The sequence below is a fragment of the Brachyhypopomus gauderio genome, chromosome 5 (genome assembly GCF_052324685.1).
Source record: "Brachyhypopomus gauderio isolate BG-103 chromosome 5, BGAUD_0.2, whole genome shotgun sequence".
Taxonomy (NCBI): Eukaryota; Metazoa; Chordata; class Actinopteri; order Gymnotiformes; family Hypopomidae; genus Brachyhypopomus; species Brachyhypopomus gauderio.
In genome coordinates this window covers 13,493,989-13,519,871 of record NC_135215.1, presented here as the reverse complement: position 1 = coordinate 13,519,871, position 25,883 = coordinate 13,493,989, and the positions used below count along the sequence as shown (strand labels likewise).

Sequence of the window (25,883 nt, the reverse complement as noted above, 5' to 3'; positions counted from 1 at the left end):
ACAGACTATTCCTCCAAGTACTTACAAGATACAAATTATGATGGGACACTGTGTCACAGTATTCAGTACAGATCCGGAGATAAACAGTACATGTTAGTTGGACCCAGAATGAGTATCGGTTCTACTATAGTCCCGGGCAGTAATGGGAATACTCTAGTGGTACCAGATCACAGGAGGACAGTATCTCGAGAGGTAAGAACATGTCCATTTTGAGCTTTTGTGGGGTTGAGCACAGCTTAATCATTCTATATAAATGGTAGATTTAATTATAGATTTAACCATAGGCCTATAATGAGCAAATCTATTTACCTTACTCTGTGTTTAATGCATCTGAAATGTTCAGAAGTTTCAGAGATTTGTGGGACATTGTGTCCTATTTAGAATGTGAAGACACAATTGCAGCTGAACTTTTATGTGAACACTGACATGGTCAACAGAGTAGGAATGCAGTAATATTACTTCTTAAAGAATTTGAATGTTTGTAATGTGGTTAAAGAAATTGTGAATCATTTATTAGAGATGTTCTATACTTCTCCATTATTGCTTGATATAAGAGTTTAAATGTTCAAAATAAGAACCAGCTTAACAACATTGTCAAGCAAACAAGACTGATGTTTTTCTCAAGCTAGGTTTAAATAACCAGACTGGTCATAAGAATACTGAAACCTCTGCATTCAACTTGATCTGGATTTGACATGTGACGTGTTAAGATGGGCCACGAAATTACTTTCTGTTTTGGAGATAATAGACGTACAGAACTAAAAGGTTGATTTGGACTTTGACCGTGGTTTGACTTCGCACCTCGAGCATCCATCAGTGCTTTACAGTTGGACGAGTTGTTCACATGCTGTTTACATATCAAACTTGGCTTTCACGTGTTCTCGGAAACTTTAACGTCTAAATTGCAACATGTTTTCGGGTAGACTTTTTTTTGGTTACGTTACCTTTCAAGCCATGAGAGACAATATTTTTTCCCTTAAGTGTATTATTTTCCTAATTACTCTACTGTTGGCCACACTGTCTTTACTCAGTGAAAATGTAGATGGTATAGAAGTCGCTTGGTGTCAGTGCTGTACAAGGAAATGAATTTGGGTCTGCCCCCTTTATGACGTCCAACGGGACAGTTCTGGTCATTGTAAAGCAATAAAGACGCGCTGCTTTTCCTTCAAAGATGATCGCATCCTTAGGTTTTGCGTTTTGATTTATAAACCGCCCAAAGGCATGCTGTGTATATTGTGAAAATTACGACTCCACAGAAAAGCCCGATTCTCCTTCGCGATGGATAACGGCGAACAAAGGCGCCGATCGCAAATACGGGAACACTGCTGGATTGTTATACGCCTGGTATTTCTCTCGTGCTTCATAGAGCAGCTTTCATGTCAGATAAGGTACTCAATTCCGGAGGAGGTAAAAGAGGGATATGTTGTTGGAAATATTGCTAAAGATTTCGGTCTTGATGTCAACACTTTGGAAGACAGACGGCTTCGGATAGTTTCTGGAAGTAATGACGCTCTTTTCCAGGTAAATCTGAACAATGGCGTTTTGTCTGTTATGAAGAGGATTGACAGAGAGGAACTGTGTGAGAGAAATGGAGCTTGCACTATTAACTTGAAAATCGTCGTGGAAAATCCACTGGAAATACATTACATTGAAGTAGATGTCACTGATGTAAATGATAATTTCCCTGTTTTTCCGGAAACTACAGTATATTTAGAAATACCCGAAAATACCCTTTCAGGCGCACGATTTGAGTTGCCAGCGGCAAGTGACCTGGACGCTGGAATTTTTTCTGTGCGTTCCTATAAATTAGGTCAAAACAAACACTTTCAGATGCAAGTGAGAGATGGTGATGATGATGAAAAAATTGTATTCCTAGTCCTACAAAAACCGTTAGACAGAGAACAATATGCAAATCACACATTAATATTGACTGCATCTGATGGAGGAAGTCCTCCCAAAACAAACACTTTAAATATCACTGTCTCAGTTAATGATATTAATGACAACATGCCTATATTCTCTCATGAAATATATACTGTTCTGCTGAATGAAAATGTACCAACAGGAACCATTATTACCACTGTTAATGCCAGTGATGCAGACTTTGGTCTAAATGGAGAAGTTGTGTACACACTTGGAAGATCCTCAAAAAGTAATTTAGATGACATATTTTATTTAGATAGTGTTACTGGCGAGATTAGTGTAAAGGGCAAGATTGACTATGAGGAAAATGAAGTGTACAGGTTAAATGTACAGGCCACTGATAAGGGTCAGCCGCCAATGACAGCAGACTGTAGAGTAGTCATAAAGGTTATAGATAAGAATGATAATTCACCAGAAATAGATGTAACGTCATTATTAAGTACGGTTTATGAAGACTCTAAACGCGGAACAGTGATTGCTCTCATTAGTGTTACAGACAAAGATTCTGGTCTCAATGGTAAAGTTGTTTGTGCTCTGTCTGATAACGTACCCTTTGAATTAAAACCAACTGTAAAGGACAGCATTTATTCATTAGTAACAAAAGAGCTTTTAGACAGAGAACTAATTTCAAATTATGATGTTACTATAATGGCAACGGATTTGGGACAGCCCCCTCAGTTTAGTAACAAAATTCTAAGAGTTCAGATTGGTGACGTGAACGATAACAGCCCGCAGTTTTCACAGAATCCCCTTGACCTTTATTTAATGGAAAATAACTCACCTGTGTCACCTATATACTATGTACGTGCCATGGACAGTGATTTAAATGACAATGCAGCAATCACCTATTCTGTCATCAAGGGAGATGGTACACAAAGTGACATGGCATCATTTATTAGCATCGATGCTGAAACTGGACAAATCCGTGCTTTAAAAAGGTTTGATTTTGAGTCAGTGAAATCATTCCAATTTCATGCACTTGCTACAGACTCTGGAACACCACCACTGAGCAGCAACGTCACAGTGAACGTGTACATTCTGGATCAGAACGACAACGTTCCAGTGATCTTATATCCAGTCAGTGCTAACGGTTCTGCTGAAGGTGTGGAGGAGATTCCCCGCAATGTGAACGCAGGTCATTTGGTGTCTAAAGTGAGAGCCTATGACGCAGATATAGGATACAATGGCTGGTTATTATTTTCACTGCAGGAAGTAAGTGACCACACTCTGTTTGGTTTGGACCGCTACACAGGACAGATAAGGACCCTTCGCTCATTCACAGAAACAGATGAGACTCAGCATAAACTGGTCATACTGGTCAAAGACAATGGAAACGTTTCACTTTCAGCAACAGCGACTGTGATTATCAAAGTAGTGGAGCCCAAAGAGGCTTTTGCAGCTTCTGATGTTAAAAGTACAGTAAAAGAAGAGGAAGAGGACAACCTCACATTTTATCTGATCATTACTCTGGGATCAGTTTCAGTGCTTTTTGTCATCAGTATCATCGTGTTGATTGTAATGCAGTGCTCCAAATCTACAGACTATTCCTCCAAGTATTTACAAGATACAAATTATGATGGGACACTGTGTCACAGTATTCAATACAGATCTGGAGATAAACGGTACATGTTAGTTGGACCCAGAATGAGTATCGGTTCTACCATAGTCCCGGGAAGTAATGGGAATACACTGAGTGGAACCTACAGAAGAGAGTCAAGTATTCAGGTATGGTTTGCGCAAAGTTTTCCATGTATAATATGTGTGTGTTTGTAAACGTTTAAATATACTGAAACATTTGTTTCAGGTTTGGTGAGGAAAATATACACTTGGTGTCGCTGCTTTACGTGACATGGATTTTATACACACCCACAAGATTATATGCTAGTTCTCACTCTCCGTTGCGCAAGCACACCAGGGAGAAGCGATTGTGAAATCGACGGAGATTTTGTTTTTAGGATGGTTAAAATCTATATAACGTTGTTGTCGGAATATACTAGCAGAAAATAAAATCGTTTGCGATGGTGCAGAGGATATTTGGAATTTTCGTCATGATAACTCGGCCGAGCGCGGTGTTAGATGCATTTCTGCGCTGTTTTTTTCTGTTGTGTTTTTGTGGTGAAGTTTTCGCTCAGATTCGCTATTCCATCGCTGAGGAATCTAAAGAAGGATCTATTGTGGGGAACGTTGCGAAAGATTTGGGCTTTGATGTGGAAAAACTTAAAGAACGAAGGTTTCGAATTGTCTCCGGATCAAATGATCGTTTCTTGCAGATTAACCAGGACAATGGAGCACTGTATGTGAGTGGAAACGTCGACAGGGAGGAGCTGTGCGAAAAAAGCAGCGTGTGTACAGTGAATCTTAAAACCATGGCTGAAAATCCGCTGGAAATTCATTACATTGACGTTGAAATCACAGATATCAATGATCATTCTCCTGCTTTTCCTGTACGAGAAAAGCGTTTGGAAATATCTGAAAATGCCGTGCCTCAGAATACGCGCCTCCCCCTGGATGCTGCGCGCGATTTAGACGCCGGTATGAATTCTGTGCATAAATACATTCTCAGTCCGAATAGTCATTTTGACTTGGATGTTAAAACTCGCGGAGAAGAGAAAATTCCATTCCTGATTTTGAAAAAGCCTCTAGACAGGGAACATAAACCCCATCTGCATTTAACCCTGACGGCATATGATGGAGGAAAACCCGAGAGATCCGGGTCAGTAAATATTACCATGACTGTTATTGACATTAATGATAATGCCCCAGTTTTTGATCGTCAAGTGTACTCTGTAATATTAGAGGAAAATACCAGTCTTGGTTCATCCGTGATAAAACTACATGCAACAGATTTAGATGAAGGTGCAAATGGCCAAGTTTTTTATACATTTGACAAAAGTCTTACAAATAAAGCATTTGATATGTTCGAAATAGATGCAGTCACAGGGCAGATAACTGTGAAGGGAACATTAGACTTTGAGGAACAGAGTGCATATGAAATTGATGTCCAAGCAACTGATAAAGGCCCAGTAGCTTTAGTAAGTCACTGCAGTGTAGTTGTTAACATAAAGGATGTGAATGATAATGTGCCAGAGATTGATATGACTTCACTCTTGGCTGAGATACCAGAGGACTCGAATCCAGGCACAACCATAGCTCTTGTTAGTGTGTCTGACAGAGATTCGGGTGAAAATGGCATTGTGATGTGCAAACATGTAGGTGATATTCCTTTTGAATTGAAACCCTCTTTCCAGAACAACATGTACTCTCTGGTCACTAAACATCACTTGGATAGAGAGACTATCTCTTTGTACATGATAACAATAAAGTGCTCAGATAGAGGGGAGCCATATTTGGCCTCACAGAAGACTATACAAGTCGACATTATAGATGTCAATGATAACAGTCCGGTATTTATCCAAAGCCCATTTACATTTTATATTACTGAAAACAATACACCAGGTGCATCTATATTCTGTTTAAGAGCTTATGACATAGACCAGAATGAAAATGCACATATATCTTACCACATTCTAAAAGTTGACAGTACAGAGTCAACTATCATCTCTTATATGAATATAAATTCTGAAGATGGAAATGTATATGCATTGAGAAGTTTGGACTTTGAAAAAATTAAAAGATTCAGTTTCCAAGTGCTTGCTACAGACTCTGGAACACCACCACTGAGCAGCAACGTCACAGTGAACGTGTTCATTCTGGATCAGAACGACAACGTTCCAGTGATCTTATATCCAGTCAGTGCTAACGGTTCTGCTGAAGGTGTGGAGGAGATTCCCCACAACGTGAACGCAGGTCATTTGGTGACTAAAGTGAGAGCCTATGACGCAGATATAGGATACAACGGCTGGTTATTATTTTCACTGCAGGAAGTAAGTGACCACACTCTGTTTGGTTTGGACCGCTACACAGGACAGATAAGGACCCTTCGCTCATTCACAGAAACAGATGAGACTCAACATAAACTGGTCATACTGGTCAAAGACAATGGAAACGTTTCACTTTCAGCAACAGCGACTGTGATTATCAAAGTAGTGGAGCCCAAAGAGGCTTTTGCGGCTTCTGATGTTAAAAGTACAGTAAAAGAAGAGGAAGAGGACAATGTCACATTTTATCTGATCATTACTCTGGGATCAGTTTCAGTGCTTTTTGTCATCAGCATCATCGTGTTGATTGTAATGCAGTGCTCCAAATCTACAGACTATTCCTCCAAGTATTTACAAGATACAAATTATGATGGGACATTGTGTCACAGTATTCAGTACAGATCTGGAGATAAACGGTACATGTTAGTTGGACCCAGAATGAGTATTGGTTCTACTATAGTCCCGGGCAGTAATGGGAATACTCTAGTGGTACCAGATCACAGGAGGAGAGCATCTGGAGAGGTAAGTTGATCTATGGGGGTTTTTATTATTTGAATACTTTACATGCAGTTTTGCAAGGCAATGTCACATCCCTCCCTGTGCATTATATGTGAGAATAATAACTTTAACCATCAAATGGCGAGCTATAACTAAGTAAAGTAGCAATTATTTTGCAGAACACTTGATCACCTCCACCAATATCAACTTGGATGGAAATATTCGCAATAAACATCATCAGATTGCAATAAGCTTTTATTTCACAAGATGTCAGTGTGAAGCCATAGTAAGGTTTGAAACACGTTCGTGATCATACGAGTCCGCCCTTTCAGTTTCCTGGTGAAGATGAGAACGCGAGAGGAGCGTTATAGTTGTGCAGCTTGTATCTTATTTATTTTCTCTTCTCAAAAATCTTAAATGCTTTGGTCTAGGTGGTTGTTGTTTTAGCTGTAATCGTCTTGTAAAATGTGCAAAATGGATCAAAGAGTACGCACGTCGTGGAGAAACCTGCATTTGAAAATGGTTTTAATTACGCTAGCATTGTTTGCGCAAGCAATTTGGGCCCAGCTGCTGTACTCCGTTTCAGAGGAGCTAAAGGACGGTGCTGTGGTTGGAAATATCGCCAAGGATTTGGGCATTGATTACAGAACCTTAAAGGAGCGAGGGTTTCGTGTCGTGTCATCCACAAGAGAATCCTTGTTCGAGGTAAATCAGGATAATGGAATTTTGTATTTGAGTAGGAAAATAGACAGAGAAGAGATTTGCGAAAGAACCAGTTCGTGCTTTATCAACGTGAAAATCGCTCTTGAACATCCTCTGGAGATTCATTATGTGTCAGTAGAAATAATTGACGTAAACGACCATGTTCCCAGTTTTCCTGAGAAAGAAATGCATTTGGAGATATGGGAAAATGCTTTACCTGGATCGCGTTATCAGCTCCAAGTAGCACACGACCCGGATGGTGGAAGTAATTCAATACAGCATTACAAACTAAGCCAAAATGCACATTTTAATCTTGAGGTAAAAGATCGTGGGGAAGATGGTAAAATGCCCGTTTTAATTCTAAAAATTCCGTTGGACAGGGAGATTACCAGAAGCGTTTCTTTACTGCTCACTGCTATGGATGGCGGAAGACCCCCTAAATCTGGTTCAATGGAAATTACTGTAGATGTGTTAGATATAAATGACAACATGCCTGTCTTTACTGAGAATGTTTACTCCGTGATGGTAAATGAAAACGCACCTGTAGGTACAAAGATAATACACATGAACGCCACAGACCTGGACCAAGGCTCAAATGGAGATATTGTTTATTCATTGGGCAATCGTGTAAGTGATAAATTACAAAAAACGTTTTATATTAACTCATTTACTGGTGAAATAACAGTGAAAGGACTTTTAGATTTTGAGGTTAGAGACAGCTATGAAATCGATATACAAGCATCGGACAAGGGTAATCCTCCTCTCACAGCGGATAAAAGCGTAATGGTAAAAATTGTTGATATAAATGACAATGCGCCTGAAATAGAGGTAACATCGTTTTCAAGTTCAATCCCAGAAGATTCTAGACCTGGGACAACAGTTGCACTGATTAGCGTAAGTGATTTGGACTCTGGAGTTAACGGGAAGGTGTTATGTTCCTTACCTGGAGACGTACCTTTTAAATTAATTTCATCATCACAGAAGAATGTATACTCCTTAGTTACTGCGTCATTACTTGACAGAGAAATAATATACGAGTATGATGTCACATTAGTTGCTAAAGACGAGGGGCAGCCACCGTTATCCTCTATTAAAACGATTACTGTAGCGGTGTCGGATGTAAACGATAACTCCCCCGAGTTTTCACTCCGCCCATACACGTTCTATGTGGTAGAGAACAATTCTCCTGGTGCATCACTTTTTTGTGTTTCTGCCGCAGATCGAGATCAAAATGAAAATGCAATAGTCAGCTATGAAATTTGGAGAGATATTGGTGAAAAAATGTATTCTTCTTTAATAAATATAAATTCGGAAAATGGATGGATTTACGCTCTTAACAGTTTTGATTTTGAAATTCTAAAAACGTTTCAATTCCAAGTACTCGCCACCGATTCCGGAACTCCTCCACTGAGCAGCAACGTCACAGTGAACGTGTTCATAATGGACCAGAACGACAACGTTCCAGTGATCTTATATCCAGTCAGTGCTAACGGTTCTGCTGAAGGTGTGGAGGAGATTCCCCGCAATGTGAACGCAGGTCATTTGGTGACTAAAGTGAGAGCCTATGACGCAGATATAGGATACAATGGCTGGTTATTATTTTCAATGCAGGAAGTAAGTGATCACACTCTGTTTGGTTTGGACCGCTACACAGGACAGATAAGGACCCTTCGCTCATTCACAGAAACAGATGAGACTCAGCATAAACTGGTCATACTGGTCAAAGACAATGGAAACGTATCACTTTCAGCAACAGCGACTGTGATTATTAAAGTAGTGGAGCCCAAAGAGGCTTTTGCAGCTTCTGATGTTAAAAGTACAGTAAAAGAAGAGGAAGAGGACAACGTCACATTTTATCTGATCATTACTCTGGGATCAGTTTCAGTGCTTTTTGTCATCAGCATCATCGTGTTGATTGTAATGCAGTGCTCCAAATCTACAGACTATCCCTCCAAGTATTTACAAGATACAAATTATGATGGGACACTGTGTCACAGTATTCAGTACCGATCTGGAGATAAACGGTACATGTTAGTTGGACCCAGAATGAGTATCGGTTCTACTATAGTCCCGGGCAGTAACAGGAATACTCTAGTGGTACCAGATCACAGGAGGAGACCTTCTGGAGAGGTAAGAAATCTAAAAGGTTATACTCCTATGTAAAGAATTTAAAACATTTTCAGTGCATCATGTGTGAACACAGACCTGCATCTCTTTGTAGTTTTGTCTGCTTGTCATGTGCTGTCCTTTGGACTTTATATGAAAGTCAAAGAATTTCAATGATTTTAGAGATAAGGACACATGCTAATGTAGATCTGTTGATACACATTTGCATTCTCTGTGGCATGTGCCCAGTTGTAACCGTGTAAAGCTGGTGAAGCTGTTGTCACAAGGCAGTCTACTTGTGTTTATGGTCTGCAGTTTCTGAATATTTGTATCATCTTGTCAATCATTACCTTGCAAATTTCCTCATGTGCATATTGGTTTAAATCAGTATAACTGTCTGTGTGTGTGTGTGTGTGTGTGTGTGTGTGTGTGTGTGTGTGTGTGTGTGTATTACTAACAGGTGGCCAAATGTGTTGTTCTTTTATCAGCTGATACGGCAGCGTAATGTCACGTGTGTGTCGTGAGCGAGGGAGGGGAAGCAGAGAGACTGGTGCTGACGAATGACATTTATTAACACAGACAAAAAAGAACAGTCAGTCCTACATCAAATCAAATCAAAGTTTGTTTGTATAGCGCTTTTAACAACTCAAGTTGTCACAAAGCAGCTTTACAGGATTTAAAAGGTTAACAATACTATGGGTCCAGAACCCTAATAAAAGTATTTTATAGTCAATACGGAATCTAATTGGCAGCCAGTGTAATGACGATAGTATGGGACTAATGTGATCAAACTTTTTAGTTTTTGTTAAAACTCGTGCTGCTGGTTTCTGAATCAGCTGGAGTTTGTTTATTGATTTACCAGAGCATCCAGCCAAGAGACTGTTGCAATAATCTAAACGAGAGGATATGAATGCATGGATTAGTTTTTCCGCATCACTAGTATTTAATATGTTTCTAATTTTAGCAATGTTGTGTAAGTAAAAGAACGCTACCCTAGGTATATGATTAATGTGTGTATCAAACGAGAGATCTGGGTCTATTGTGACATAGACAACAAAGACAGACAATGGAGGGCTAAATATGAAGGTATACATACTTTAATGAGGGGAGAAAGGGGGAGGTGATAATAGGCTAACAGGATAGGCCAACGAGGGGGAGTGGGCACACAACAGCAGCCAGTGCACACACAACAGACTGAACCAAGAGCCAGTACATCAGGGTGCATGGTTGCTGTGCCAATACATGCAATTTTACTCTATAATCTTATGTAAATAATAGAAGTAAAGATTTAATGCAGACTTCTGCAGGTAAAAGTCTGGTCTGTGAGGTCTTTTTCTCATCTTTCCCCAGTGCAGTGCATCCATGAGTTGTCATGTAGATAAGGTTGGCCATGTCACTATGGTGATTTTGGCTTGGCCTTCCGGTATATTCTTTTATTTTTTGGTGGCAACTCTGTCAAGATCACACTGGAGGTATTCTGAGCTTTGGAGGAAGAGCAGTCGTGGAGTACAGTGGAGTGGACCTGAGAATGAAGCTGGGGTATAGATGGGGTATAGCTGGGGTGTAGATGGGGTATAGGGGGTGGAATGAACAGTGAGGTTTGGAGAAATCTATCAGTTGGGCTTGCTCTCTCTCTTTCTCTCCATCTCCTTTTCCCTTGAATATCAATCTCTCCCTCAATCTTTCTCTCTATCCATAACTATGTTGTATTTTTTATATTTACAGAATGATGTGCAATACCCCATTACACTGTCTACCCAAATGATTGGCTTGTTTTTTGTAAGTAAGTCCTGTGTTACCTCACATGAAGCACTTTAGATAGATCTCATTTCTAGTGTGCTTTTTGTTTGTTGTTGTGGCCTGGGTCACTTCTGACATTTGTACCAGTGTGCACTTTGTTCTATGTATATATTCTACTCCTGTATTTGTACATACAAATACACCAAATTTGTATATACGGGAACCCCTGCACCCTGTGTCCATTCTTGTTTATTCACACCCCTGGTACGGCCTGGGGCCTAAACAAGGTCATAACACATTACATAGTATAAATGCTTAAGTACTCACTAACCAGAGTGAAGAACCAGTTATAGTTTTGTAGATTAGCACAACTCTTTTCCTGTAGGGAATTCAATCTGCAGCACACGTTTATTAGATTAAACCCTATATTAGGCTAGCTGACTGGTATACTGACAAAGCACCCTGTTTTGGCATTAATTAACTTTATGAAGTAGTTTAGGGATATTCTCAGGATATACTTACGTTGGACTAAGCTATTAAACGTGTTCTTTCTAACGCATGTGTTAATCGTAGTTTGGAGTGAGAGAAAAAAAGTTTTTAATGCGTTAAACGTTTGCCCACACCGTTTCCCGTCTTTGTTTATAGAAAAGCGGGCTATGGGTGCATAGATACAGCATTAAAAATTGCTTCATTAAAACTATATGGTCTGCTCCGTATACTATATATATCAAATTATACGTATTCAGGGTCTTCAGGATGCAGGGTCCATTTTGGACTGTTACAATGCAATAAAATGTTGAACTCGCGAGGTGTCAGTGCAAAACCAGCTTAAGCCTTCAGACATCAGAAATACACCCCGCCCCATCAATGTCCCTGTGCGTTCACTCTCACCCCGCGGTAGTGTTTGGAACATTTGAATTGTAATGCGTCGTTGTGCATTTTTCAGCAGTAATGTTTGAAACGAACGCGAATAAAGTAGTAGGATTTTGGTAATCCACTGACGTGCTAAAGGCAAAATGGAACAAAAATGTCAAGCGTCATGGTGTGGGATACGCATAAGATGCACCATTGTGGCTATTTTCCTGCTGTTTGGAAGTGCCGTTGGGACACAGATACGCTATACTGTTTCTGAAGAGCAAAACCATGGTACCGTAGTTGGAAATATTGCAAAGGATCTAGGTATTGACCATAGAGTAATAAAGGAACGAGGATTTCGTCTCATGTCAACCTCTGGAGAGTCGCTGTTCAAGGTAAATATGGATGATGGAGGACTTTATATAAATGGGAAAATAGACAGAGAAGAGGTTTGCGAGAGAAGCACTAAATGTTTAATAAATTTAAAAATCGCTCTTGAGAATCCGCTGGAGATTCATTATGTAGCAGTAGAAATTCAAGATATAAATGATCACGCACCGGATTTCGTTCAGAAAGCAAAAACGTTAGAGATTTGGGAATCTGCATTACCCGGTTCGCGATTCCAGCTCCAGGCAGCCCGAGACCCTGATAGTGGCAGCAATTCGATTCAGAGATATAAGCTGAGTGATAACGATCAGTTTCGGTTAGAAGTCAAAGACCGCGACGAAGACGGAAAAATCCCCATTTTGGTACTGAAAAAAACGTTAGACAGAGAAGTAGCAAATGCCGTAAGATTGTTAATAACTGCTGTAGATGGCGGAAACCCACCAAGATCTGGGACAATGGAGGTAATAATAGATGTACTGGATGTGAATGATAACGTACCAATATTTACTAAAGAGGATTACACAGTAAAATTGGATGAAAATGTACCTATAGGTACCACAGTGATACAGCTGAACGCTACAGATTCGGATGAGGGCTCAAATGGAGAGATAGTTTATTCAATAGGAAATAATGTAAATAATAAATTACGTGAACTTTTTGAAATAAATGCAATCACTGGGGAAATAATTGTGAAGGGACTTTTAGATTTTGAGACCAAGGACAAATATGAAATTGATGTTCAAGCATCTGATAAAGGACTTGTTCCAATGACATCAGACAAGAGTGTAACCATAAAGATTGTGGATGTAAATGACAACGCTCCGGAGATTGAGGTGACATCATTTTCAAGCACAATCCGGGAAAACTCTAGACCTGGCACTACTGTTGCTGTAATCAGTGTGTCTGATTTAGACTCGGCAATGAACGGTAAAATTTTCTGTTCTGTACCTGACAGCATTCCTTTCAAACTAATTCCGTCATTGCATGACAATGTTTACTCCTTAGTTACAACGTCGCTGCTTGATAGAGAAATCACACCTCGGTATGATATTACATTACTTGCAGAAGATGCGGGAGAGCCACGTTTGTCCTCGATGAAAACAATAACTGTCCACCTGTCAGATGTAAATGATAATTGTCCTGAGTTTTTTCTTTCCCCGTACACTTTTTATTTATTGGAAAACATTGTCCCAGGCACACCTTTATTTACAGTGTCTGCTTCTGACCGAGACTCGGATGAAAATTCACTAATTAATTATAAGATACTGAGAGATAATGGTGAAGAGACTAAATATACATCTTTCTTAAATATAAATTCTGAAAATGGAAAGATATATGGACTAAAAAGTTTTGATTTTGAAACAGTACAAACATTCCAGTTCAGAGTTGCAGCGACAGACTCTGGAATTCCACCACTAAAGGGCAACGTCACAGTGAACGTGTTCATACTGGATCAGAACGACAACGTTCCAGTGATCTTATATCCAGTCAGTGCTAACGGTTCTGCTGAAGGTGTGGAGGAGATTCCCCGCAATGTGAATGCAGGTCATTTGGTGACTAAAGTGAGAGCCTATGACGCAGATATTGGATACAATGGCTGGTTATTATTTTCACTGCAGGAAGTAAGTGACCACACTCTGTTTGGTTTGGACCGCTACACAGGACAGATAAGGACCCTTCGCTCATTCACAGAAACAGATGAGACTCAGCATAAACTGGTCATACTGGTCAAAGACAATGGAAACGTTTCACTTTCAGCAACAGCAACTGTGATTATTAAAGTAGTGGAGCCCAAAGAGGCTTTTGCAGCTTCTGATGTTAAAAGTACAGTAAAAGAAGAGGAAGAGGACAATGTCACATTTTATCTGATCATTACTCTGGGATCAGTTTCAGTGCTTTTTGTCATCAGCATCATCGTGTTGATTGTAATGCAGTGCTCCAAATCTACAGACTATTCCTCCAAGTATTTACAAGATACAAATTATGATGGGACACTGTGTCACAGTATACAGTACAGATCTGGAGATAAACGGTACATGTTAGTTGGACCCAGAATGAGTATCGGTTCTACTATAGTCCCGGGCAGTAATGGGAATACTCTAGTGGTACCAGATCACAGGAGGAGACCTTCTGGAGAGGTAAGAAATTTATAAGTGTTCTCTCTGTCCAGATAAGCCGTTCTCAATCCCAGTTATGTGTGTGCCAAGTGCCAGTGTGCCAGTGGAGGTTCTATACCATTTGACGTGTACTGCCCCCCCTCCCCCTGTACGGTTGGCTCCGCCCTCCGTGTCAATCATGTCTAGGCCTACGTTTCGTTTGTTTGTTGTGGTATGTTTTGTTAACTCCCCTTGCTATTCCTTTCAGTTGTGTCTTGTTCGGTTTTCTATTAGCACTGACCTTTATATGTCTTGTTTTCTGTCTGTATTTGTGGTTCATTACGTTGTTCTATTCCTGGCTGTATACTCGGCACGTTTCTTTGTTTTGGTGTCTTTTGGTTTGTTCTCTATTGCCTTTCTCGGGTTCAGGTTCGTTTAGGTTGTATGGTTTCATGTTCGTTGCCGGTGTGTGCGCATTCATGTGACTGTGTGGTTTTCTGTTTAATTCCTGCATATGTCTACTTTGTCTTATTTTGTTTATTTAGCTTTGTCGTCATGCCTCGTCGTTCTCGCGTTGTCCGTATGTCATCCGTTTCGTTACGTTGAAGCTGATGATGTTCATTGTAAAAACCCCTTTTGATAAAGACCGCTCTTCTCAGCATGTGTGTCCACCCTCTGATTGCGCAACGTCCGCGGCGTAATTTTACAGCCGGTCGCTGGCCATGGTACTTCATAACGTCACATAATTACTTTAAACTGAGTATTCTGATTCTGTTCAGCTGGTTGTATCTGTCTGTCGTCATATGTTTTAGGTTTAGGTTTATTTGGGTTTTGGTGGAGTTGTGGTAAGGCATGTTGCATATAACATTGTAAAATTACGATTCCACAAATTCCTATTAAACATTAAACTTGATGCAATAAGCTTTCAGTTCGCGAGGTGTCAGTGTAAAACAGTGGAAACAGTTCATGCTGTAAAAGAAGGCTGATTTTGTGTCCGCCTCTTCAACGTCTTTGGTTCATTTGTAGGATATCCAGTAGCGAAGATAGAACATTGTGTTCGCTTTAAATATATCTGAACTGTATTATCTGCCAACCCTAAGATCTAATGTTTGGCCAGTGGGTTTTTTGGTCACAGGAATAACACATTCGATTGTGGATTTTACGTTGACGGTTATATCATGGAACAAAGGGGATACGGCTTAGGGCGAAGGCTACGTGTGAAGCTTGCTTTCTTGGCGCTAATGTTGTTGTTTGGAAGAACGGTTTTAGCACATATTCGATATTCAATTTCCGAGGAGCAGAAGGATGGTACTGTGGTGGGGAATATCGCAAAGGATTTGGGTATTGACCAAAAGATGCTAAAGGAACGAGGATTCCGTATTGTGTCAGCCTCCGGAGAGTCACTGTTTAAGGTAAAGCAGGATGACGGTATGTTGTATGTCAGTGGAGATTTGGACAGAGAGAGAGTGTGCGAGAAAAGCACGTCATGCTTGATCAACCTGAAAATCGCCCTGGAGAATCCGCTAGAAATCCATTATGTGACTGTAGAGATCGTAGATGTGAACGATAATGCTCCTGTTTTTTCTGAGCACGAAACGCGTTTGGAGATGTGGGAATCTGCTTTAGCTGGGACGCGTTTTCAACTGCAGGCTGCGCACGACCCTGACAGCGGTTCAAATTCCATTCAAGCGTACAAACTCAATCAAAACGATTACTTCCGACTCGAAGTAAAAGATCGCGGGGAAGGTGGGAAAATCCTCATTATAGTCTTACAAAAGCCTATAGACAGAGAAGCTATACAGAGTATGAAATTGTTGTTAACTGCTGTTGATGGTGGAAGGCCCTCTAAATCAGGAACGATGGAGATAACTGTTAATATTTTGGATGTAAATGATAATTTTCCAGTTTTTACTAAAGACGTTTACTCTGTCACGCTAAATGAAAATGCACCTGTAGGTACGACAGTACTACGGATGAACGCTACAGATTTAGACGACGGACCAAATGGAGAGATTATATATGCATTTGCTAATCACGTTGACAGTAAATTGCGCAAACTTTTTGATCTAAATTCAGTCACAGGGGACATTGTTGTAAAGGGTTATATTGATTTTGAAACCATGGGTACCTACATAATTGACATTCAGGCATCAGATAAAGGTACTATACCTCTGACAACAGATAAAAGTTTAACTATAAGAATTCTTGATGTCAATGACAATACACCTGAGATAGAGGTGACCTCCTTTTCAAGTACTGTTTCAGAGAACTCAAGACCTGGCACTACAGTTGCTTTGATAAGTGTCTCTGATTTAGATTCGGGAACCAATGGAAAAGTTGTCTGTTCAGTTCCTGAAGACATACCTTTTAAATTAATGCCGTCATCACGGGATAATATTTACTCATTAGTTACTACATCATCCCTCGATAGAGAGACAGAATATGAGTATGACATCACATTAACTGCCAAAGACGCAGGAGAGCCACCTTTATCCTCAGTGAAAACTATAACCGTTTTGGTTTCTGATGTAAATGATAATAGTCCAGAGTTTTCTCTTTCGCCATACACATTTTACATTATGGAAAATAATGCTCCTGGCTCATCTTTGTTCTGTGTTTCGGCATCTGACGAAGACACAAATGAGAATGCTGTAGTCACATTTGAAATACTCAGAGAAAGTGGAGAAGAGAATAAATATACCTCTTTTTTAAACATAAATTCTGAAAATGGATGTATTTATGCACTAAAAAGTCTTGACTTTGAAAGTGTAAAAACATTCCCATTCCGAGTACTAGCAACAGATTCTGGAACTCCTACAATGAGCAACAACGTCACAGTGAACGTGTACATTCTAGATCAGAATGACAACGTTCCAGTGATCTTATATCCAGTCAGTGCTAACGGTTCTGCTGAAGGTGTGGAGGAGATTCCCCGCAATGTGAACGCAGGTCATTTGGTGACTAAAGTGAGAGCCTATGACGCAGATATAGGATACAATGGCTGGTTATTATTTTCACTGCAGGAAGTAAGTGACCACACTCTGTTTGGTTTGGACCGCTACACAGGACAGATAAGGACCCTTCGCTCATTCACAGAAACAGATGAGACTCAGCATAAACTGGTCATACTGGTCAAAGACAATGGAAACATTTCACTTTCAGCAACAGCGACTGTGATTATCAAAGTAGTGGAGCCCAAAGAGGCTTTTGCAGCTTCTGATGTTAAAAGTACAGTAAAAGAAGAGGAAGAGGACAACGTCACATTTTATCTGATCATTACTCTGGGATCAGTTTCACTGCTTTTTGTCATCAGCATCATCGTGTTGATTGTAATGCAGTGCTCCAAATCTACAGACTATTCCTCCAAGTATTTACAAGATACAAATTATGATGGGACACTGTGTCACAGTATTCAGTACAGATCTGGAGATAAACGGTACATGTTAGTTGGACCCAGAATGAGTATCGGTTCTACTATAGTCCCGGGCAGTAATGGGAATACTCTAGTGGTACCAGACAGAAGGAGAAGACCTTCCGGAGAGGTAAGAATGTCTCAGGTGTTTATTTTTTTCCAGATCAGTGTTCAGGTGATATCATGCACTACATTACTAATTATTGTCATTACTATTATTGTTCTTATTGGTGTTAGATTAATGGTATCTGTTGTTTTAAGAGTTTGCTCATTACCTGATAAATTAGATCAATATGAAAAAGCTACTCACAGTCCATATGGCTATGGCTACATCAGCTGATTTTACTTGAAGCAGAACAAACAACCAGTTGCTGTCCACAGTACGTCAACAGGACACACAATTCGTTTAAACTGAGTGTCTTGATATTCTCTATCAGCTTGTTTGTGTCTAGATGTGTCTCACTTTTTAAACGTTTTAGATGGGTTTTGGTAGAGTTGCCTGTAACATTGTAAAATTGCAGTGATTCCACAAAAAACTTAAATGGCTATACCTCTAATTTCAGCATGTATTAGAACCAAAACAAGCATTAAACTAAATGCAATAAGCTTTCTGTTCGCGAGGTGTCAGTCTAAAACTAGAATAAGGTTCATGGCACTGAAGGAGATTTTTTTGCATCCTCCCCTTCTTGCATTAATTTCTTTAATATCGCCAGTAGTGAAGAACGCAGGTTGCCTTGGCTTTACCGTGCGTTGTACTGTACTGTCTGGCGGACGAAGTTATGGTTATTAGTTTTGTGGTTACACGAATAAAAGTTATTTGCTGGTGAATTTAACGTGAACGTTGCTTTAACATGGAACGAAGAGGAAGGGACTCATGGCGGAGGTCGCACGTGAAGCTCGTCTTTATGGCCGTATCGCTTTTGTTTGGAAGAGCGGTTTGGGCTCAGATACGATATTCCATTTCCGAGGAACAGAAAGACGGCACAATGGTGGGAAATATCGCGAAAGATTTGGGCCTTGAACAAAGAACCTTAAAGGAACGAGGATTTCGTATCGTGTCAACCTCAGGAGAGTCACTTTTTAAGGTAAATCAGAATGATGGTTTATTGTACGTCAGTAAAAATTTAGACCGAGAGAAGGTGTGCGAGAAAAGCACATCGTGCCTAATCAATTTAAAAATCGCCCTGGAAAATCCTTTGGAGGTTCACTATGTGACTGTAGAGATTGTGGATCTCAACGACCATGCTCCTGTTTTTTCTGAACAAGAAACGTTTTTAGAGATATGGGAGTCTGCATTACCTGGGACGCGTTTTCAGCTTCAGGCAGCCCGTGACCCAGACAGTGGTTCCAATTCCATTCAAACGTATAAACTCAGTCAAAATGACCATTTCCGACTCGAAATCAAAGACCGTAGAGAAGGTGGTAAAATCCCCATTATAGTCTTACAAAAGCCTATTGACAGAGAGGTTATACAGAGCATGAAAATGTTATTATCTGCCGTTGATGGTGGTAGGCCCTCTAAAACTGGAACGATGGAGATAACCGTTACTATTTTAGATGTAAACGACAATTTGCCAGTATTTACTAAGGACGTTTACTCTGTCACGCTAAATGAAAATGCGCCTATAGGTACTACAGTACTACGAGTGAACGCTACAGATTTAGATGAGGGCTCAAATGGAGATGTTATGTATGCGTTTGCTAACAACGTTGACAGTGAATTGGGCAAACTTTTTAATATAAACTCTGTTACTGGGGAAATAATTGTAAAGGGATATCTTGATTTTGAAACCGTGGGTACCTATGAAATTGACATTGAAGCGTCAGATAAAGGCATTATACCTCTGACAACGGATAAGAGTGTGGCCATAAAAATTGTTGACGTCAACGATAATGCGCCGGAGATAGAAGTGACATCGTTTTCCAGCGCTGTTTCAGAAGATTGTAGACCTGGAACTACAGTTGCTTTAATTAGCGTCACTGATGTAGATTCTGGAGCCAACGGAAAAGTTTTTTGTTTCGTTCCTGATGACGTACCTTTTAAATTAACGCCGTCATCACAGGATAATATTTACTCCTTAATTACTACGTCAATCCTCGACAGAGAGATAAAATATGAGTATGACATCACAATTACTGCCAAAGACGCAGGAGAGCCGCCTTTATCCTCAGTGAAAACTATAACCGTTTTAGTATCCGATGTAAATGATAATAGTCCATTGTTTTCTCTTTCGCCATACACCTTTTACATTATGGAAAATAATGTCCCAGGATCATCGTTATTCTCTGTTTCGGCGTCTGACCGAGACACAAGTAAAAACTCAGTAGTCACCTATGATATACTGAGAGAAAGTGGCGAACACAATAAGTACTCATCTTTTGTAAATATAAATTCTGAAAATGGGTGGATATATGCGCTAAAAAGCTTTGACTTTGAAAGTGTAAAATCATTCCACTTCCAAGTACTGGCAACGGATTCTGGAATTCCACCACTGAGCAGCAACGTCACAGTGAACGTGTACATTCTGGATCAGAACGACAATGTTCCAATGATCTTATATCCAGTCAGTGCTAACGGTTCTGCTGAAGGTGTGGAGGAGATTCCCCGCAATGTGAATGCAGGTCATTTGGTGACTAAAGTGAGAGCCTATGACGCAGATATAGGATACAATGGCTGGTTATTATTTTCACTGCAGGAAGTAAGTGACCACACCCTGTTTGGTTTGGACCGCTACACAGGGCAGATAAGGACCCTTCGCTCATTCACAGAAACAGATGAGACTCAGCATAAACTGGTCATACTGGTCAAAGACAATGGAAACGTTTCACTTTCAGCAACAGCGAATGTAATTATCAAAGTAGTGGAGCCCAAAGAGGCTTTTGCAGCTTCTGATGTTAAAAGTACAGTAAAAGAAGAGGAAGAGGACAACATCACATTTTATCTGATCATTACTCTGGGATCAGTTTCAGTGCTTTTTGTCATCAGCATGATCGTGTTGATTGTAATGCAGTGCTCCAAATCTACAGACTATTCCTCCAAGTACTTACAAGATACAAATTATGATGGGACACTGTGTCACAGTATTCAGTACAGATCTGGAGATAAACGGTACATGCTAGTTGGACCCAGAATGAGTATCGGTTCTACTTCAGTCCCTAGCAGTAACAGGAATACAATAGTGGTACCAGATCACAGGAGAATGTCCTCTGGAGAGGTAAGATTTAAAAACAATTTCCAATTTACTTGTACATAATTGTGGCAAACAGTTTGATGCTGCTTTGTGTATTGATCAAATATTTTATATAGCACAAACCCTAGAACTATGGAGTTAACTGTGGATGTCATAGATGTCACTTTTAGCAACAGCAGCTGTGATTATCAAAGTTTTTTGATAATGCTTTTGCAGCTTCTGATGTTAAAAGTAACAGTAAAAGAAGAGGACATCATCACATTTTATCCCATTACTCTGGGATGGACCACTCTAGTTGGGCCCAGAATGAGTGTCGGTTCTACTGTAGTCTGAGGCTCCTGCTCAGTGGAAGGTGTATGTGAATGTTTTGGTCTTTAGCTTATACAGCATTATTGCCAACATGCATGTTTTGATATGGCTTTATATAAACTATACAGATTTACACTTGTTTAAATAATAGGATTTTGCTATACACCTTATTTCATTCTGATCAATTTATTCTTATGGATATTGTTTTACACATCATTTTTAGTTGTTTATATAAAATAAAATTTGATGTTTTTGATCCTGGAGATGACTAGTAGGGATAGAGCTAGTTTTAGTTTAAACAGGTTCTACTTTGTGGATAACACAATGAAAAGCAAAGTTGCTGCATGTTTTTCGTTTGTTCGTTTGCATTGCCCTCAGTGTGAACTCAGGAAATGGGACATACACAGACATTTGAAGGGCTGTAGCTCTGACCTGAAAGATCAGTGTAAGGCAATGTTATGTGGTCTAACTTGGGTGGTTAAGGGCTACGTTATCAGAGCAACTTCAATACAAAGAAAGCAGTTATTATTATTATTATTATTATTATTATTATTATTATTATTATTATTTTTTTTTTTTTTTTTTCTACCAGAGGGGCTACTCAGGCAAGAACAGCAGAAGGGATGTTGATTGGACAGCTTAAGACCGGCTTTCTGCACGTTCTTACTTAGGACTTCTGAATGGGAGCTGTCCCCATACAACGTGCTGAAAATACTACAACGTCCTGGATGGTATATAACGCAGAATTTTGTAATTCTGAGTTTTTCAGGCTTTGTAGGAAATGTGAATGTTTCTGAATGATTGTATTTCAAATATTTTAATTAGTTATACTATTTTCCTGCAGTGAGATGTAACATCACACGGTGTCAGTGTAAACTAAAATAACACTTCTGACGTAGTTGGCTATCTGGACCGCGTCGTCAGTTGGACATACTGGGCAGTGTACATCACATCGAGGTCTACTGAAGACATTTTGTGTTGATTGCATTACTTGGGATTTTCCAAAAATACCAACCTAAAGATCAGCGGCATGGATACACACTGAATCGTCTCTGTTAACGTGACTAAATTCTCAACCGATTCTCCCAAAATGGAACAAAAGGAATATTCATCATGGCGACTAAAGTTGGCATTTCTGGCACTGTCGCTGCTATTATGTCGAGCGGCCAATGCACAGAAACGATACTCCGTTCTTGAAGAACAGATCGGGGGCACTGTTGTTGGGAATATAGCAAAGGATTTGGGTATTGATCACAGAACGTTAAAGGAAAGAGGATTCCGTATAGTTTCAACGACAGAAGAGTCTCTTTTCACGGTAAATCAGGTTGACGGAGTCTTATATGTGAATGGAAAAATAGACAGAGAGGAAGTATGCGAAAGGAGCAACCCGTGCATGATTAATCTAAAAATTGCTCTCGAAAATCCCCTAGAGATTCATTACGTAGCAGTAGAAATTTTGGACATAAACGATCATGCCCCCACTTTCCCCGAGAAAGAAAAGAGTTTGGAAATATCTGAAAATGCGTTGTCTGGTGCGCGCTTTCAACTTCAAGCCGCACGCGATCCCGATAGCGGGATTAATTCAGTGCAGGTTTATAAACTCAGCCACAATGAATATTTTCGAATAGAAATTAAAGACCGCGGTCCAGATCGAAAGATGCCCTTCCTAATTTTACAGAAATCATTAGACAGGGAAACTAGCCCTAGCCACAAACTCCTCCTTACAGCACTGGACGGTGGCAAACCTCCGAAATCTGGAACTATGGAGATAACTGTGGATGTCATAGATGTAAATGACAACATGCCGGTTTTCACACAAGACTCGTACTTCGTTAAGCTTAGCGAAAATGTCCCCATAGGTACAACGGTAATACAGGTAAATGCAACTGACTTAGATGATGGTATAAATGGTGAGGTGTTTTTCATTTTTGGTCATGACGTGGACAATGACATGCGTAAACTGTTTGATCTAAACCCCATCACGGGTGAAATTGTTGTGAAAGGAACAATAGATTTTGAGGAGAAAGAACAATATGAAGTTGATATTCAGGCTTCGGATAAAGCCACTGCACCACTGACCACAGACAAGAGCGTTCTTATACAAGTGGTTGACGTAAATGACAACGCGCCAGAGATCGAAGTGACATCATTTTCGAGCGCAATACCAGAGGATTCCAAGCCTGGAACTACAGTAGCTTTAATCAGTTTAAGTGATTTGGACTCTGGACTAAATGGCAAAGTGTCATGTTCGGTAAGCGAAGATATACCTTTTAAACTAACGCAGTCCTCACAAGACAACATTTATGCATTGATAACGGCATTACCACTTGATAGAGAGAAAATATCTCACTATGAAATAACGTTGCATGCGAGAGACGCAGGGCAGCAGTCACTATCTTCATTTAAAACTATTTCTGTCCTGGTATCAGATGTAAACGATAACAGGCCAAAGTTTTTCCTTAACCCGTACACTTTTTATGTAACTGAAAACAATGTACCAGGCACATCCGTGTTCTCCGTATCAGCCCATGATAGCGATTTGGATGCAAATGCCATGATAACTTACCAAATTTGTCGAGAAACTGGTGAAGAAAACAAGTACCTGTCTTTCCTCAATATAAATCCGGAAACTGGTGAGATTTACGCGCTGAAATCCTTTGACTTTGAAATCAATAAAATGTTTCATTTCCAAGTTGTTGCATCAGATTCTGGAATTCCGTCACTTAGCAACAACGTCACAGTGAACGTGTACATACTGGACCAGAACGACAACGTTCCAGTGATCTTATATCCAGTCAGTGCTAACGGTTCTGCTGAAGGTGTGGAGGAGATTCCCCACAATGTGAACGCAGGTCATTTGGTGACTAAAGTGAGAGCCTATGACGCAGATATAGGATACAATGGCTGGTTATTATTTTCACTGCAGGAAGTAAGTGACCACACTCTGTTTGGTTTGGACCGCTACACAGGACAGATAAGGACCCTTCGCTCATTCACAGAAACAGATGAGACTCAGCATAAACTGGTCATACTGGTCAAAGACAATGGAAACGTTTCACTTTCAGCAACAGCGACTGTGATTATCAAAGTAGTGGAGCCCAAAGAGGCTTTTGCAGCTTCTGATGTTAAAAGTACAGTAAAAGAAGAGGAAGAGGACAACGTCACATTTTATCTGATCATTACTTTGGGATCAGTTTCACTGCTTTTTGTCATCAGCATCATCGTGTTGATTGTAATGCAGTGCTCCAAATCTACAGACTATTCCTCCAAGTACTTACAAGATACAAATTATGATGGGACACTGTGTCACAGTATTCAGTACAGATCTGGAGATAAACGGTACATGTTAGTTGGACCCAGAATGAGTATCGGTTCTACTATAGTCCCGGGCAGTAACAGGAATACTCTAGTGGTACCAGATCACAGGAGGAGAGCATCTGGAGAGGTAAGCTCTTGCTCAGTGGAAAGCGTAGGTAGGTGCTTGTGCTTAGTGTTTAGTGTTAACCTACACCTAACACTTTTGGCTACTTAACACGTCAGTTTCCCATTTTTATATGCAGCTGCACATGGTAATGACTTGCTAAATGCATAAAATTAACCATTTTTGCACTAATCAAAATTGATCTTTTATCAAACTGAGAGCACTGTTCAAAGATTTTGACCCCACCTGTTAAGCATAAATTAATCAGCAATAATAATGAAAATAATGTGATTTAGTCTCTCTCATGGGCTATGGAGTCATCAGAGCAGTGTTTTCAAACCATTGGGTTTGGCTGTGTGCAGCATAAAAACTCACAGTAATATGTAGCATTATGTGTAAGCAGAAAGCAAAGGTCTCGGGGAAGATAACTATGATTATTTTAATGGACATTGTGTCAGTATACAAAAAAGAAATTGAAAGCATGCTCGTTTGTATATTACATTACATATATTCAACATTTCAGTTCTGTGTAAATATTATCTGAAAGGAGCCTGTGGTGTTGCTGTAATGTGTGTTCATGTTTGTAAAGGGAATTAATATGATCGCCATCTTGGTGGCAAGGCTGGTACTACTGTTAATAGTGCAGCAATATTGATTAATTATGAATAATTATAAGGGGCACCACCCTGAAATTTCAGGGAAATATGTATTTTTATAACTCGAATAGATGAAATGTGACCCAGCTGTTCGGTGAAGTTGAGCGATGATGTATGAGCGGGTCTGTTCCGGAACGCTGTACACTTGGTTGAGTAATCAATGCCTTCATGGAGTTGGACAGGTGTGCTCGCTCGCCAGTCTTATATGCTACTGTAGAATTTGTATAAATTTCTTCTGAAGGTAGAACTAATTATAACTCTACAAACAAACATGGGAGGCAAGATAACTTTGTGACACCTGTTAGAGCAAATTACGTGAGTTTAAACAAACTCACAGGTTAAACAGATCTTAGGCTCTACTTAATATTCTTAAATACTTAATTCCAAATGAAATGTGCCATATTTTGTCACATATTTTGTGTGATTTTTTCACCGCATTTACCCATCTGTGCAGTTAGAACACACACTAGTGATTACTAGGGGGCTGCGGTACACACATGCCCAGAGCGGTGGGCAGCCCTAGCCCGGGGAGCAGTTGGGGTTAGGTGACTTGCTCAAGGGCTCCTCAGTCATGACCTCAGGCCTGGGAATCGAACCCACAACCCTCCGGTCACAAGACCAGTTCCCTACCACAGGACCATGACAACAGCAAGGGAATTCTCGGATTCCCTTCCTGCTGACGTTTTCATGGAAATCCAGGCACATTTCT

At 40.0% G+C, this 25,883-nt stretch overlaps 4 protein-coding genes and 2 pseudogenes across 4 annotated transcripts; all 6 read left to right on the top strand.

Annotated features, from left to right (window-relative positions):
* Window positions 1-1,172: 1,172 nt before the first annotated feature.
* On the top strand, window positions 1,173-3,854 carry LOC143513834 (protocadherin alpha-2 pseudogene; annotated as a pseudogene).
* LOC143513833 (protocadherin alpha-7 pseudogene) lies at window positions 3,825-6,332 on the top strand (annotated as a pseudogene).
* A 325-nt stretch (window positions 6,333-6,657) lies between these two features.
* LOC143513832 (protocadherin alpha-7-like) lies at window positions 6,658-15,223 on the top strand. The gene is made up of 4 exons (XM_077004540.1): window positions 6,658-9,131; window positions 12,329-12,451; window positions 13,469-14,227; window positions 15,212-15,223. The coding sequence occupies exons 1-4, from the start codon at window positions 6,765-6,767 to the stop codon at window positions 15,221-15,223; spliced, it is 3,261 nt and encodes a 1,086-aa protein (XP_076860655.1). The 5' UTR covers window positions 6,658-6,764.
* A 6-nt stretch (window positions 15,224-15,229) lies between these two features.
* Window positions 15,230-18,049, top strand: LOC143513829 (protocadherin gamma-C3-like). Its single transcript, XM_077004538.1, has 2 exons — window positions 15,230-17,727; window positions 18,035-18,049. The coding sequence occupies exons 1-2, from the start codon at window positions 15,364-15,366 to the stop codon at window positions 18,047-18,049; spliced, it is 2,379 nt and encodes a 792-aa protein (XP_076860653.1). The 5' UTR covers window positions 15,230-15,363.
* Window positions 18,050-18,326: 277 nt separating this feature from the next.
* On the top strand, window positions 18,327-21,121 carry LOC143513827 (protocadherin beta-15-like). Its single transcript, XM_077004536.1, has 2 exons — window positions 18,327-20,812; window positions 21,005-21,121. Exons 1-2 carry the CDS (start codon window positions 18,449-18,451, stop codon window positions 21,119-21,121), a joined length of 2,481 nt encoding a protein of 826 aa, XP_076860651.1. The 5' UTR covers window positions 18,327-18,448.
* Window positions 21,122-22,187: 1,066 nt separating this feature from the next.
* On the top strand, window positions 22,188-25,173 carry LOC143513826 (protocadherin alpha-3-like). The gene is made up of 2 exons (XM_077004535.1): window positions 22,188-24,542; window positions 25,108-25,173. The coding sequence occupies exons 1-2, from the start codon at window positions 22,188-22,190 to the stop codon at window positions 25,171-25,173; spliced, it is 2,421 nt and encodes an 806-aa protein (XP_076860650.1).
* Window positions 25,174-25,883: the final 710 nt, after the last annotated feature.